This window comes from Psittacula echo (genome assembly GCF_963264785.1).
Source record: "Psittacula echo genome assembly, chromosome: 4".
NCBI lineage: Eukaryota > Metazoa > Chordata > Aves > Psittaciformes > Psittacidae > Psittacula > Psittacula echo.
Genome location: NC_137738.1, coordinates 110,629,118 through 110,644,710, shown reverse-complemented (window position 1 = coordinate 110,644,710; position 15,593 = coordinate 110,629,118). Strand labels below are relative to the sequence as shown.

Genomic DNA, 15,593 nt, shown 5'->3' with positions numbered 1-15,593 from the left:
GTGGCTGTTTTCACATAGTCTGAAGCTGATAAATTCTTGAGCCTTTTTTCAAAAGATAACCCTGATCATTTAGGGATCCAATAAAGCTTTCAAAATCAGATACCTGGGAAAAGAAAGACAAAAATGTATCTCAAACTGGAAGAATGATATTTTATCTGATGTAAAACAACAAAGTTTAAAAGAACTGAGTGAAATAAATTGAAACTTGCCTAAGAATTGGTTAGTTTCCTTAGCAAATTGCTGATCTGCTAGGAGGTTGCACCCTTTTGCACTCTACTTACACACTGTTTTTAATGTGGTGTTACACAGAACAAGTGTTCTCCACTTAATGACATGCAGAAAGTATGCAATTACCTATGTCTAAGTTCTGAAACACAAATATCTGTCGAAGAAAAGTCCAATTTCTACATCACTCACTGATTCCCAACTATTTGTTACAGGTGTAGGGCTTTGAATGCGGAGAATAAATTATTCTATATATGAAGGGAAGACTGGAATGAATAATCCTGTGAGAAGAGAGCTGGCAGTAATATGTTCTGTCAGACAGGATTCACACCAAATCCAGTCTTATGTACAGTCAACATCTGAAGAAGTTTGGAAACTGAAGCAATCTTGCTCCAGCAGACCAAAGCAGGCTAACCAGGGAACAGAAAGAATAACACTATTGCCCATAATAAGTTCCATAAAGAGAAATTAATTATCACTACTTTTCACTCATTACATGTGAAATCCAGTTTTAAGCTTTAAATTGACATCTGAAGCTTTTTCATAGAATCACAGAATGGTTTGGGTTGGAAGGGACCTTAAAGCTCATCCAGTTCCAACCCCCTGCCATGTGTAAGGGACACCTTCCACTAGACCAGGTTGCTCCAAGCCCTGTCCAACCTGGCTCTGAACACTGCCAGAGATGGGACAGCCACAGCTTCTCTGGGCAACCTTTGCCAGGGACTCATCACTCTCACAGTAGAGAATTTCTTCCTAATATCTCATCTAAATCTCCCTTCTTTCAATAGAATGAGCTATCAATATTTTTGTTTGGCTGAAGTCCCCACCCATGTACAGAATGCAAATCAATTGCAGAATAAAACATGTTTGTGGCCATGTGTCCCACAAGATGCTCTATCAAGTTACAGCATGAGGATGCCTGAAGCAGGAATGAAAACCCCAAAGGCGTATTTGGGCTAGAGGTCAAGCAGAAACATCACTGCACTGCTGAAATAGAACACTGACACCACAAGAGTCTAAATTTGGGAACAAAAATAGGTGTGTCCCCTGGGGAGCCAGAGGAAGTAGAGAACACTGAAACCCACATTGCCTTTCACAAACAAAGCAGAATCTTGTTAAGGACCAGAAGCAGAACCAGCCCTTACTAGTGCAAGGAGCCATTCCTGTCAAACAGCTAGTAACATCAGTAAAGCTAACAAACAAACAAAAGGCAATGCAGGAACATTGTTGAGCCTAGTTGCTTATTTCTGTTCATTGCAGAGGCACAACAGATGTGCCTTTTCTGCTTTCCATTTTGCAATAAATCATTTTGACTGATCTTGCAGTTATTGCAGGAGAAATGCTCAATTTCCTAACTTACTCGGATCTGCAGCTCCTTTGCAATCTGCCGAAGCTGTTGCAAGTCAAAGAGATTGTTGTAAGTTCTCTCTGCAATACTGTTAAGGGCAGAAACAAATCTTTTCGCTTGTGACCGATTGCTCATCCCAGACCCATGCTGTGAACGCTCGAAGTCCAGTTTTCCAAACTCATCAGAGTAGGTTCCCAGCATGCTAAAAATATATTTAAAACAAGAGCAACAGAAGGAAAAAGCAAAAGTGCATCAGTTTGCTTCCTGAGGCATAACCACTTGAGGAACCTTTCAGAAGGCACATAGGAAACCATCCCCTGGTAAGAAAGTCACTATCTAGGTAACTTAGACTAAGCATCTGTCTAAATCACTTTTAAAGTTAAATTGTTCAACTGCAACAACAGAGTAATTACACAAGAGAAAAAAAACCTTTGGCAGTGCCTCATGTCTAATTTACTGTGCACAGATCTACATAACCACTATAATGATACAACTCAAAGGCCTAAGCAATCATAGTCAACTTACAGTTTTTAAAGAGCTAACAAATCTGAATATTTGCATTATGGGCCTAAATTTGATAAAGTAATTTCTTCACTGTGTTTGTGTATCAAAAAATAAAAGGTTTGAATGAATAGCACTGTGATTCTCGGTTTATTTTTAAAGCAGTGTATATTACCTATATTTCATTATTTCTATTACATCCTCAGCATCTTCCTTGGTAGATTTCTCTCTTAATTCCAGTCTTGATCGTGCCTTAAAACAAAACAAAAAACTCCACAAAAGTATATTTAAGATATATTATAGCCGATACGAAAAAAGGCTACAATCACTCCATAACAAGCACAAAGTTCAGGAGCAGAGATGGAACCTAAGCCCACAGGATTTGGAGGAAGATTTCTCTATTTTTTCAACAGCGCTTCCGTGTCATCTCCTGCACATTCACATTATCAGGCTGTAGCTTGGAGTTTATTTGCAGCAGTTTCAGCTTATTCCTGCCTGCACCTACTTTTTTTCCTTTTGGGAGAATGTGATAAATTCTCTTTCATAGAACCGCAGAATGGTTTGGGTTGGAAGGGACCTTTAAAGGCCATCCAGTTCCAACCCCCCTGCCACAGAGGCAGGGACACCTTTCACTAGAGCAGGTTGTTCCAAGCCCCATCCAGCCTAGCCTTGAACACTGCCAGGGATGAGGCAGCCACGGCTTCTCTCTGGGCAACCTGTGCCAGGGCCTCACCACCCTCATAGTGAAGAATTTATACCCCATCAAGGGTGTTTTACTTTATAAGAGGCTTTAAGCAACAGCAGCTCTTAAGCATTTGCAAGTCTCTTGCATTCTTACTGTTTCGTTAACAACAAAAAAGCACAGCAGTGAATAAGCTGTCAAAAACTATAGGGTATCAGCAGCAGTTTAGGAATAATCTGTTTGCTTCCAATCCATTCAGTATTACAGCTTGCATTTACCTCAGTAAGTCGTATCAGTGATTCCAGCTGCCTTGTGGTGATCGGGGTGCTGTCTGCTCCTTGGTTCTGTTTCCGGAGCTCAAGGTAGAATTCCTGGAGGACCTGAGCAGCTTCTGAAGATAAATTTGGATGAACGTACTGCCGAGCATATCCAATGTACTTCCTCAGCAGCTGATGTGGAATGGCATCAAAGTTTTCTCCTGGTAAGATCTAACCCAGTTACAAAGAGTTTAGATTTCTGCCTGTCAGAACCCCATAGAATACAATTTTTAGCATAAAATCTTTATCCTTTATGCTTTATCTGGTGAAATCTTCACTGGAAGGGTTTTAGTGCTTCATATATGAACTGTGTACTTTAAAAGTCCATACACTAGGCTTAGGCATGTAATTAAATACATGTGGCCATCTCAGAAAAAGCAGCTAAAGCTGCTTGTTTGCAGTAAGTGCCAAATACGATTTAATTGTATCAAGAATTCTTACTCAAAAAGAGAAAATCCAATTTCACAATTGTTATACCATATAGCTCCACAGATAAAACGACAACTGCTGATATTCCATTCCCAAAAGTGCATGGGTTTAGCTGCACTAGGAGATATATCTCCCAAGACTTGGCATTTGACGACATTAGCCCTCAAAAAGATCACTTAAGTTCAACAAGAAATATGATTCCTCTCCTATAATCTCCAAATCTGTCATGAGTTGCAAATGCTCAAGGATTTGTTTACATACTGCTTTATTCGGATTCAATACTTCACAGCATATCATGTTATATTAAATTATTGTATCCAGTCCAGTTCTGTAGTTTTTTATTGAAATCTAACACAGCAAATTTGCTTTAGAGCATCACACACAAATTATCTTCTTGCTACCACGACTGAACCCAGCTTGGCTAATAAATTCTTTTCTGTGTGGAGATGAAGATGGCTTAGGCACATCCAGCAGCTCCAGCAGGGTGGGTAACGTTAGCTACAACAGACAGTTATTGGGAACTGGTGGCTGGAACCTTAAATGTTGCTTTAATGCAGAGCAAATTATCATGAGAAGAATGAGAGTGGGAGACTGAGGGCATTCAGCAAGTCAGGCTTGCCCAGGATCCAGCACCAAGAACATCACAGGAAGGGGCACAGCAAGTCACAGGACAAGTCCTACCTTTAGTCTTTCCAGCAGGGGTCGATCTGAAGTGGCTTCAAGAATAGAGCGATCCTGTGTGTTGGTGCGAGTCACAACAGCGCTACTGCACACTGCCTGCTTTCCAGCGCGGATTGCCATCACGTGCTCAGACAGCAAGTGATCGTGGTCTTCATTTGGGGTGTCCAGCAAAATGAAAACAAGATCAAATCTCGACAGCAAAGCACTCCCCATTCTAGAGACAAGAAAGCCACAATGCTCATAAAGAAGGAACTCTGCTCTACTTCAAAAAACACTTAAAAAATCGTGCCTCATTATTCAGAATGAAGTAGAACATCATTTTCTCTCTCAAAAGCCATGAAAATTAATTATTACAGTAAGTTTGTGTTCAAGCTCCAGGAAACTAGAAAGCAGTTATATAGAAGCTACAAGACTATTATAAGCATCTACTCCAGACAGTGAACTATATAAACAGCATTTCAGAAAGTGCTCACTTTAAGTTCTCAGACACGGTTTTGGCTTTGTTATAATGACCTCCAACTGGGTTTGCTGCAGCAACAATAGATGTCCGAGCTGGCAGACTGCAAACAATGCCAGCTTTGGCAAGGCTGATGCTTTGCTGTTCCATGGCTTCCAACAAAGCCTGATGCTGGTTTCCCATCTTATCAAATTCATCTATTCCACAAATTCCTGGAAGCAATTAACAACAGGGCAAAGACTTATTACAGAATGCATTAACTGATGGACGAGTGAGTGCATGTTACAATCCAATGCTACATCAGAAACCCAGCCTAGAGTCTTAGGGACTGCAGGAGACATCGGATCAAGTATCAATTTCAGCAAGTGCTGTTTTCATTTCATGGTGCTGCAGGTGAACCATTATGCAGTGGGTCTGGCTTGTGCAAACAGTGTCTTGATCACACATTAAGATAACAAAACAAGCTTTTTAAAAATATAAATAGATGACATCTTGTAAGCAGCTGTTTTTCAAAGCCAGTAAGAGCAGCTGCCATTAAGTCAGAGATTTCTCAAAAAGGAAGTCCTAGTTCTTTGCCACAGTAAGGCTGGTTTGTGAATTGCAGAACACCAGTTTCATATACATCCTAATCCCTAAGAGAGCAGGAACCACCTCCAGAGAAGTCACTGGAGAGGCTCAGAACTTCTCAAGGTGTGGAAAGCCAATATCATACTTCAAATTTACATTTTTAGTCCACAGTTATGCAAGCACTGTAGATAATCTTATACTCAGTAGCATATACACCCACCCCCCACATACAGTCATATAAACCCGGTAGCATTACATGTATTACCTTGATCTCCAAGCACTAAAGCACCAGCTTCTAAGGCAAAATCTCCAGAAGCGCCATCTCTAGACAGTGTAACAGTCAGGCCAGAGCTGGTGGAAGTGTTACCACAAACATACACACCTCGAGGAGCAACATTGCACACTGCCTGGAAGAGAAATAAGTAGTTTTTCCCTCCCCAAGATGAAGAATTTCATAAGCCTTACTCTAGAGAAACAATTTAAGGTAAACACAAATTTGTATCTTTCTCCTTATGGTGGCCCAGCACCAAAGTTGTATGTCTTCTGGGGTTGCAAGGTGTTACTTCTGCAAAACAGTAGGAGTAACTTTGATCACAATACTTGCAGCACATCCATGTCTACTGTGTTATCAAAACTGCTAGGACCTTGGGCATAGCACTTGATACCTGTCACAGAACTGCAGATACATAGTTTCTGTTACTTCAGACCCCAAGGTCTATTCAGACTAATACCTTGTCCTAATGCCCAACATGCTGGCTGCTTCAGATGCATGCATAGTTCTCCCCACAACTAGGGGATAAAGGACAGTCTAGTCTTTTCTATGTTCTTAGCATCCAGAAAGCAGTCTGCAATTGAAATATGAGCTAGAAAAGCAAAGCATGGTAAGCTTGAACACTGACACGCTGCAGTTCAGTTTGCCTAGAATACAGTTCTAACTGGATTCTCCCAGTAAATATCTATAGTTTTGGGTGCCCATTTTATTTAAAAGATAATACTCAAAGTGTTTTGTTCAGTACCACATATATGACAGGCACCAAGTATTACATAAAACCCCCCAAGCACCCAACCAGACAAAAAGCCCTGGCTCTTACACAACTTTGCTTTTCTCCTTGGGATTTTTTTTCCTGTCACAGTAATGACAGAGGAGCCTTGCCTCAAGGTCTTAGCTGAGGAACAGATTACTAGCTTTTCTTGAATGGCATTCAGCTGTTTAGTAACAGTGTGGAAAAACAAATCACCTGCTGCATGTAGAGAGTCCCCATTCAATGAAAAAAATAACTGAGAAATTTGTTTGTCAAGATGCTTGCATACAAATCCATCACTTTCAGTTATTGCAATTTGTATCCTAACGTAACATGTCCACATCAGAAAGACTCTGACTTTTTAAGTGAGGTACTGCAAGTCCAGGTGAACTCTGTCCCTCTGTCACTTCACAGTAACCATGGGAAAAGACATGGAGCTTTAGAACCATTTGGTTTAAGGTTAAAAAAAAAGTCTATTACTAACGGATTTTATCACAGCCATGCAGAAATGTCCACCAAGATTAAAACCCAAATGCAGCAGCAAGTCTCTTTCTCCCAAAAGCCAAGATCTGTCCTAGCAACATAGCAGGTAAGAGAATGGAGGTAAACCTCATAGAAAGTGAATAACATAATATTTTAAGCTGCATTAGTTCCAAGCGTGTACCTTCTTCATTCAGCTAGTCCATTGTCAAATAAAGTTAGGAAGGAGTAAAACTCTTCACTAGGAAAAACCTCAACTATATAAGGGCAGGACAGCAAGTCTATACTTGAAAACCCACAGGCTTGACCAAGTATATCTGCTTTGGCAAGAGTTTTAATAGGCCTGACCCCTTCGGCAAGGCTCCCTGGAAGGAGAGGACAGCAGGGGACCGCCCTTTCGGTTCTATCCTATATTTGAGGTGTCCTACATTAAAAGATAGCTGTAGCCAGACCCAAGCAACCCTTTGGTCTTGGCACAGCTATCCTAACATGCTTACAAGAAGTCAAGATAACAAGGAATTGGAGAAAAATACAATAGCACAACAGAAGTAAATCAAGCCTTACTTGCAGCATTTGACTTTTTCCCAATCCTGGATCTCCAACAACCAGAACATGTGGATCTCCTCGCACTGGGATTCTGTTCTTGTCATCTACAAACTTCTGACATCCTCCAAATAATGCCAGGGCCAAACCTGCCTTTACAATCTGTAGTGGTACATACCAACACTTGTAAGTATTTGATCATGGTGACAAATTCTGACAGTTCCTTGGTATTGGCCATAACAACGCTTTCCTTCTGGATGGCTGAACTTAAGGGTATAAAGCTGCCATCTCCTTGTCACTGAAAGTGGCTCTGAGTCACAGTTACCTGCAAGTACATTCCCTGCTCCTTCCCGTCACTCTGGATAAGCTTTATAAATCACAGAAAGGTTTGGGTTAGAAGGGACCTTAAAGGTCATCAGTTCCACTCCCCTGCCATAGGCAGGGACATCTTCCACTAGACTAGGTTGCTCCAAGCCCTATCCAACCTGGCCTTGAACACTGCCAGGAATGGGGCAGCCACAGCTTCTCTGGGCAGCCTGTGCCAGGGCCTCATCACCCTCATAGGGAAGAATTTTTTTGCTGTCTAAGCTAAATCTCTCCCCCATCAGCTTCAAGCCATTCTCCTTTAGATGTTTACTGTGGCATAAACATTCCAAACTGAAGTTAGAGACAGAGCTGTTAAATTACTTACCTCATGGCCATAAATTGCAGGACAAAGAGAGCTGAAAAACAAAGAAGATTGTAACCTAAGGGAAATACAAATCTTGTAGAAGAGTACTTCTCTTGTCTGAACTGAACTGAGGGTCTTTCACACCCTCTGCTCAATTCTTGCACCTCTTTCCTCTGCTGTGGAAAAGCAGAGTGAGGAACAAAACAATACTCTTGAGCTGAATATACTCAGTGAAGAGCAAAAATAATTCATTGCTTTTTTTACCCATAGCTTTCCGTCTCGAGGTTGAACTAAAACACTCCTAACTTCCCTGTATCCTTAAATCCCTCTCAAAGTTCTAACACCCCAACTGCAATACTTCTACTTCTTCCCAAGCTCCTTGCCCACTAAAGTTTTTTAAATCTCTGTGGCGTCCGCTGCACAAGCCTTAGATATTTCATAGCTTTGACTGTCATGTTTGTTTGAAGGTGGTCATGCTGATTCAGAAATCTAATCCTAGACCTAGTGTAGGTCTGACACAACTTACTTCACAATGAGCCTGAACAGGTTTTCCTCAGCTTGAATTTCTTGAACAGCGTAAAGGTCTTTGAGTGAAAACTCCATGAATGATCTCTGAAAAGTCTCATCATCAAAACTCTTTGGTTTTTGTCCTTTACTGTTGCTGACAGAATTGGCCTCAATGTACAACAAGAACATACACTTGTCATTCTTACTTTTAGAAGCTCCTGTTAGAAAAATTGAGAAAGGATGAAGGAATATTTTTTCTATCATTAAGTACCAATGTTATTTACAAATGGCATAGGACAATTCAGAAATATTAAATTCAGCCGTGTGCAAAATGTTCGTATTTAAGTAATGGAACATCTGCATTTTCAAAAAAAAAAAAACAGCAAGTTTCTGGTTACATTTGTTCTTTAAGTTCCCTCCGTTTAGGTACACAATAAAATATTCTGCTGGATTAGGAGGTTATATGTATATAGAAAAAAAAACTTTCTCCCATAATAAATGAAGTTTTCCAGGAATTTCAAATTATTACATTATTTTAGTCAAAGTTGAATACAAAATGTTCCCACTCAATATTTAGAGGGAAAAAAAAAATCCATAGTGCAGAATAATTAAACGTGGCTTAATAATTACTTATTTTCTATATCCCCAATGATTACTTAGCAGAGAACGTGGTCTCATGGTAAATCAGTACTGCATTTCTCTGCAACATATTCTATCACAGTTGTGTGCAACATAACTCTTCACTTTGGGGAAAAAAAAAAAAAAAAAAGGAAAACAAGTTGTAAGATTTCTCCAGGAAGGACTGAACTAAGAAAGGTGATACACCTTCACAGCAGAGTGACAGCTTTCCAATCTTTTGAAGGAAACCTTAAAGGGAAAAGGCTAAGCAAACAATGACTCTCAGTGAGACTTCAAGAAATAAGGATGTCCTTGCTATGTTAGTGCTCCAGAGAAAGCTTTCCTATCAGCTGACACTAAAACATCAGATGTCACACTGGTACTTAAGATTCAGGTCAATAGTTGTGTCTAGACCAGTGGACTGCGAACCCCAACATGTCACTGATGGAGGTCTGTGGACGTTAGAGACAGTGCTCCTCTTGGACAGCACTATATCTGGCTTTCTCAAAATAACTCCTTATTATAAAACTTTGACAACTTCTGAAGAAACACGCTTTAACACATCTACAATTTTGAGGCTCACATCAAGGGAATAGCTGTTACCGTTCTTGTGTTATCACTAGAAAAAACACTGCCCTAGGAAAAAGATGTTCTCAGATGATGCGTTTTACCTTCCTCAGTGCTTGATACTTTTACTATGCCTGTAACAGTGACCACATCTCCCGGGACACAGCTGTCCACAAGATCTTGAACCAGTTCACATTCGATTGTGCGAGGGATTCGCCCTGCTTCTTGCTGATCATCTGCCATGAGCTCCTGCACCCTGCAAAACATGAGGTGGGTGCACAATCAATGTGTAACATTACAAATTCAATTACAGCACACAAGATCTGCAGCTGTATGCTTCCAACCAATCCAGAATGGAGACAGCAGGAATGCCCTAAAAAGCTCTAGAAAATGCAGCACTGAATTTGGAGAAAGACTTTTTCAGTTCAGACTTCAATAAATGGGTATACATTATGTATAAACCCCAGAAAGACAATTACCTATAAACTCCAGAAATAATAAAAATTCAGATTTTCTAGCACTGAGGAGCAGAAATAAGTACAGTATGTGAAATAAGATGGAACTCACATAAAAAAAAAAAATTAAGGTGTCAGACACGATAACCCTGATGAATGTTTAACTGGCATTTTAACCCTATCAAAGCCCAGAATATCCCTCAGACCGTAACAAGAACAGTAGCTCGCTCTTTGTATAGTTGTAAAAGGCAAGCAACTAACAAGTTCTTTAAAAGGTTCCAGTTTGCGATCTGCACCTAAAGCTCTGATAGTTTTCCTTGAAGCTCATTGTCAAGCTTTTCTTAAGCAGCTGTGATAAACAGCACCCCCTAGAGTTGCTGACAAGAATGTCAGCATCGGTTTTTAAATAAAATCTTCAAATTACTTTTATTACAGCACGTTAATAAATGAAAAACATTTAGGTGCCATTTGACACGATAAAACTTTTGATACAGAGCACATGAAGTTACAGAATCTGAATCTGAAGTGGGAAAAAGTAAGCAGAGTCCTGCTTTTTCCAAGCCTTGTCCATCCCCTTATCTTAGTCAGGAACCACACATCAGACTCTTCTGAATGTATATTATAGGGCAACAGTAGGCTAGGTAGTAGGCACATAGTAGAATGGAAGCAATGAAAACCAGATCCACCGTCCACCTTCCTATACTTTAGCATTGTTAATTTGTATAGAAAGAGTGACTTGTTCCCCTATAGCAGAATAGCGAAAAAAATATTTAGGCATGCCCACTTGCTGATTAGACATAGAAAGCAGATGAATGGGCACACACAGCACTATTTCCTTCTACTGAGTGTATTTTAGGTGCACAACATCACTTCAACCTAAGATTTCTAGCCCTCAAATTTACTTCCAGTTCACTCAACTGGCATAGCTGACCAATGTAATTTAATAGGGCTTTATAGCTGACTTATAGCATGGTAAAGGGAATCATTAAATAATAGATGCAACTAGAAATGATCAAAAAAAGCTCCAAAGAGCACAAACTGGACATTTCCCAAAGAACTCAGTCATGGTAGGAGGAATTTCCAAGAAACTATTATATTGGGTAGCTTTAATACGTGAAGTATAAGAGTGCTCAGATAAAACCAGTGCTTAATAATATAAATTTTGAAGAGTGCTTGCCACAAAAGAGTTAGATTATTAAACTTATGCCATGTAACATGGTATGAGCCATCCTGTCCCTCTTTGACTACCTTGTTGCATTACATCTTTGAGCAGAAGTGGAGACATGCTTACTTAACAGATTGCCAGTCCACTGTAGTGGTTAAAGGAGAGCTTCTGTCAGCTGTGAAAGATCGACCCCGGCACTCAGGAATAAGGCACTGTAATGATAGTCATTCTAGTTCATTCTCAACTGCTTTTTTAAACATCATAATTTTAAATTGCCTAATTTGATTTAAAAAATATATATATATAAAGAGTGAAAACAAAGCAATGTGATTCATTGACATCACTTCAGGAAAACAGCTAGTTTAATTAGGGCTACAAATTAGCACATACATAATTAATGAAGAGCTATCAGCCTCAGACACATGAACTCAGAGTTGTTAGAGCAGATATAGCTGAATTTTATGATCCCCTTGGTGAATTGGTTCGAGTTCTTGGGTGCTGGGGGGGGGAGATGGTGGGTGAGGGTTTTTGTGGGTTTATTGTTTGTTTGCTTGCTTGCTTGGTTGGTTTTGGTTTTTTATTTTTAATACCTGCAGATGTTCCAGAGGAGATAATTTTTTCACTTGAGCACATCAGCTAACATAATTGGGCACTGTCTTAGGCCTAATAACTTTCTAAATCCAGATAAAAACCAGTGAAATTAAAATTTTCTAAACAAAACCTACAAAAGATCCCAATCTAAACATAGTAAACCACCACAGTGAGGTGGAGGAGGATTTTTAAACATAACTAGTGAAATGGAAATGAGAAGATAGTTCATTTTTTCCTAGATTTGAGTGAGTTTCTACATATTGCTTTTGTTTCAGCAGGATACAACCTTCAAATACCAAGGGTATGCAGTAATACAAAGTTGCTTTTGGTAAGCTTTATGGGTTTTTTGCATGTCAGTTGTGTAACATAGCTTTAAAGATACTGCGTTTTCTCAGATCAGTACAAATAAGAGAAAAGTATGAAGTTAGATGGTTTTAACTTACTTTAGTTGGAAGGGTATACTTTCCATCAGGTAGAGGAACACTTTGAACATCTCCACATGTGCCACATACAAAAGCCAGCTTAGTGCACAGAGGCTTAATGTTACTGACACGCACAACAGTGCCACGCAAGGCAATGTATTTCCCATAGCAGTTGGCTCGAACGTTTTTCAGCTGAGTTAGCGGATCATAGTTGTACACCCTACAGAGAAGTTATAGAGTAACATTTGAAAACTTACCACATTTAAATACAGAAACAAACAAACCCAACAAAAAACCCCAAACCTCACTAAATGCAACCAAAAAAAAAAATTCTACACCCAACTAGTAGCAGTAACCCAGAGCAATAAGTAGAAGTAATCTGGCTGCAGACTCATGGCATAGTCTTTCATTCCTGTTCTAGAAAGTGAAACACTTGATATTCCCCAGGTGTATATATATTAACATCTGTTTCTCCGTTTCACTCTTTTGTTCACAAGGACAGCTTAGCCTTTGCCATGGTGAACCAAAAAGCAAAGTGTAGACTGTTCTGCAAATAGCTTCACAGAGTCAAGTCTCTCAATAAGATAAATACATAAACCTTATTACTATGCATGGATACTGACAACCATTAGATGAGAAGCAAACAGATCTTCCTGAAAAAAAAAACAAACAACAAATACTCAACACACATTACCTAGCATGAATGAGAGGCACATTTATTATAGGTTCTCCTACAAGTGGTAATCCTTCCTGCACCTGCAGCTCTGCAGCATGCCGTTCAAGGTCCTTTGTTAGCACCTAGACACAACAGAAAGGCAGGCACAAATGCAGCGTGCCATGCAACATGGAGTCAATTTGCTGTTAGGTTTGATTCCATTCCTTTACAGTCAGATCCCCCTACTGCAGTCTGAAGAGTTCTCTGCTGTCCAGATCCCTCACTCTGCTTTTGAGCAGTTTTAAGCTTCATTTTAAATGGAACTAAAATTCAACATATTTGTTGTGTTTTGGTTTTTAATTAACAAAGTGTATATAATAATCTTTAATGCTATGCTCAACATACGGATTTTTGTATGACATAAGCCACAAACATCTCAACTTGTCTGTCAACAAGTAGTGAAATGCTCCTTTAAGAGATAACAGAGACAGGAACCTGCTCACCATTCACCCACCAGCTGTGGTTTTGCCACGAGATGGGAGACACAGCACAGATAATTCCCAGTGTATTAAAAAAAAGCCAAAAAACAAAACAGGAATTAGAACTCCCAGTAGGGAGTAACATAAGTGTTGGAACTACATTTAATCTACTGCTTTGATGATGAATAAGCACGAAAGAAAACACCAAGACAAAAAGATTTTCAAAAACATGATTTTGTGGGCCATACAGATATAGTTGGGAGATGGAAGAGTTTCAGTTTTAAACAAAGAGTAATTTCCAATAAGACAGAAAAAAATAGATTTGGGGTTTATAACATAATTGCCTCCAAGTCCAACTGACTTGTTTTTCATTTTGAGGATTATGCCTCTGTGTATTAGAACATCTTATTTACCTGGTGAATTGCCAGACCCATACATTGCAGTATCTTCTGAGGCATGTCCCTTAATTCAGTAGATATGTTTGGTATTGATTTAGTCAGTTCTTTGTCTTGTATCAGTTCTTTATAGTCCACAAGAATACTTCCTTTTCTTTCTATTTCATCCTGTTAAACATTAAGTTATAAAATACACTTAAAATTTTAAACACAACACATAGAAATCACATCATAAATATTTCATATCTATGATGGAAATTATTTTTGATAGAGAAAACACAAGATTTGTAATGTTATTTTATCAACACCAGGCTATTGGGATGGGATATGTTTTATTTTGTTTTTACCTTATCATAAAGCTCAATGCGTTGCATGAAAAACTTTTCAAAGGCTTGAGTCTTCTGGACAAAAGGAGACTTGTCAGCATAAGCTAATTGAAACATGCCATGTTAGTAATGGACAGAAATAATTACTTCCCATTTCACAAAATACATAAGCATTATTTTTCTGCATTCCAAACCTGAGAAAGATGATAGATCATTACAATATCACAGTTATGTTCTATCATTAGACCTGATAGAAAAAAAAACCAGAACTTTGTCTAGGATGGCATAGGACAAGCACATAGGAGTAAGAGAAATACAGCAGAGGTATGTAAGTTCCAGTCTTTGGTAGCTGCAGGATTTATGTAGCTTATTGATCAGGTTTAAGAAAGATCATGTTTTACATTATGCAAGACTCGTTTTCACAGTTTGGAGCCCACAGAGATTACAGTATGCCACAAGATTGAAGTCTCTGTTGTATTCATGTTTATATACAACAAATAAGAATTTCAGTTGCTTTTTGTTGAACTTATCCCCTCCTACTTATAACCAATTCTAAAAAAAAAAAAAAAAAAAAAAAAAAGGAACAAAATACTTTCTAAAACAATTTTAGTCTAAAAATACCTTCAGAGAAATAAAGCTTCCAGCCTTTATAGGGAATAAATTGGTCCAACGTTGATTGAACTAGTCGAGATTTTACTAGGAAGAAAATTATAAAAGTGGGGATTAAAACAATGTGGATATTAGACCTTTGCAAGTTTTATTCTCAGTGATTCTTTTGACCGTGGAGAGGCAAATAGCTGTAATCGCCTAGTGCAGTAGGTCAAAAGCAAAGCATTATAGCTTCAGAGAACAGGTAGAAGCACAGGAGCTGGCTCACCAGGCTCAGGCACTTTTCTCCACTCTTCCTTGTGTCCTCTGCCTCGCCATCCGCTTCGCCATCCTCCTCGCCACCCCTGAAAGCCTCTCCCGCGGACACATCCCCTGCCTCTGAGGTCCCTGCTCATCCCGCTCCGCAGGCGTCAGCTTCGGGATGCGGCAGCAAACTGAGCTGAGAGAATCAGAAGTGTCACCAGAAGAGATTTAATCTATATGAGGGTCAATTGCCGGGAGGGCTTCACCTGCGGGGCTAAGAGCGAAGGCCTTGAGAGACCTCGGAGGCCCTGCGGAAGATTCGGCCACCCTCTTCCTGCCACAGAGCCTAGGAAGCAAAGAGGAGCCCCGCTGAGCAGCCCCGGCAGCGAGGGGACGAAACAACGACACCAAGCTCCGTCAGCAAGAACCTCCACCAGCCCCTGAGGAGACAAGGAAGCTCTCATACCCGCCTCAGCACTCTATTTTAGCGCCCATACACTCCTTCCAGCGCTGCAGCCAATCCCGAAGGAGCATATAGTGTCGCCATGGAGCAGGGGGCGCAGCTCGCCCGCTCTCATTGGCTACCCCTTTCCGTTCCGAGGGAGTCCCACCCCGCCCACTCGCTCTTTGCCTCGGCTT

The 15,593-nt window shown here is 39.9% G+C and overlaps 1 protein-coding gene across 1 annotated transcript; it reads right to left on the bottom strand.

Moving 5' to 3' along the window:
- Window positions 1-15,192, bottom strand: MCM8 (minichromosome maintenance 8 homologous recombination repair factor). The gene is made up of 18 exons (XM_080616211.1): window positions 14,980-15,192; window positions 14,724-14,798; window positions 14,124-14,206; window positions 13,795-13,944; window positions 12,942-13,045; window positions 12,269-12,467; window positions 11,361-11,446; window positions 9,719-9,870; window positions 8,449-8,647; window positions 7,944-7,974; window positions 7,274-7,414; window positions 5,473-5,614; window positions 4,657-4,852; window positions 4,184-4,397; window positions 3,035-3,244; window positions 2,250-2,326; window positions 1,586-1,775; window positions 1-103 (listed from the first exon to the last, which is right to left on the bottom strand). The coding sequence occupies exons 1-18, from the start codon at window positions 15,104-15,106 to the stop codon at window positions 11-13; spliced, it is 2,469 nt and encodes an 822-aa protein (XP_080472337.1). The 5' UTR covers window positions 15,107-15,192; the 3' UTR covers window positions 1-10.
- Window positions 15,193-15,593: the final 401 nt, after the last annotated feature.

Coding starts and splice junctions, on each gene's coding strand:
- MCM8 (XM_080616211.1), bottom strand. CDS start 15,106: ATGAGCAGGGACCTCAGAGGCAGGGGATGTGTCCGCGGGAGAGGCTTT. Junction 12,468..12,941: donor GTGCCTCTCATTCATGCTAG/GTAATGTGTGTT, acceptor ACTTCTCTGTAG/GGTGTACAACTATGATCCGC. Junction 4,398..4,656: donor ACCGTGTCTGAGAACTTAAA/GTGAGCACTTTC, acceptor TCTTGTCTCTAG/AATGGGGAGTGCTTTGCTGT.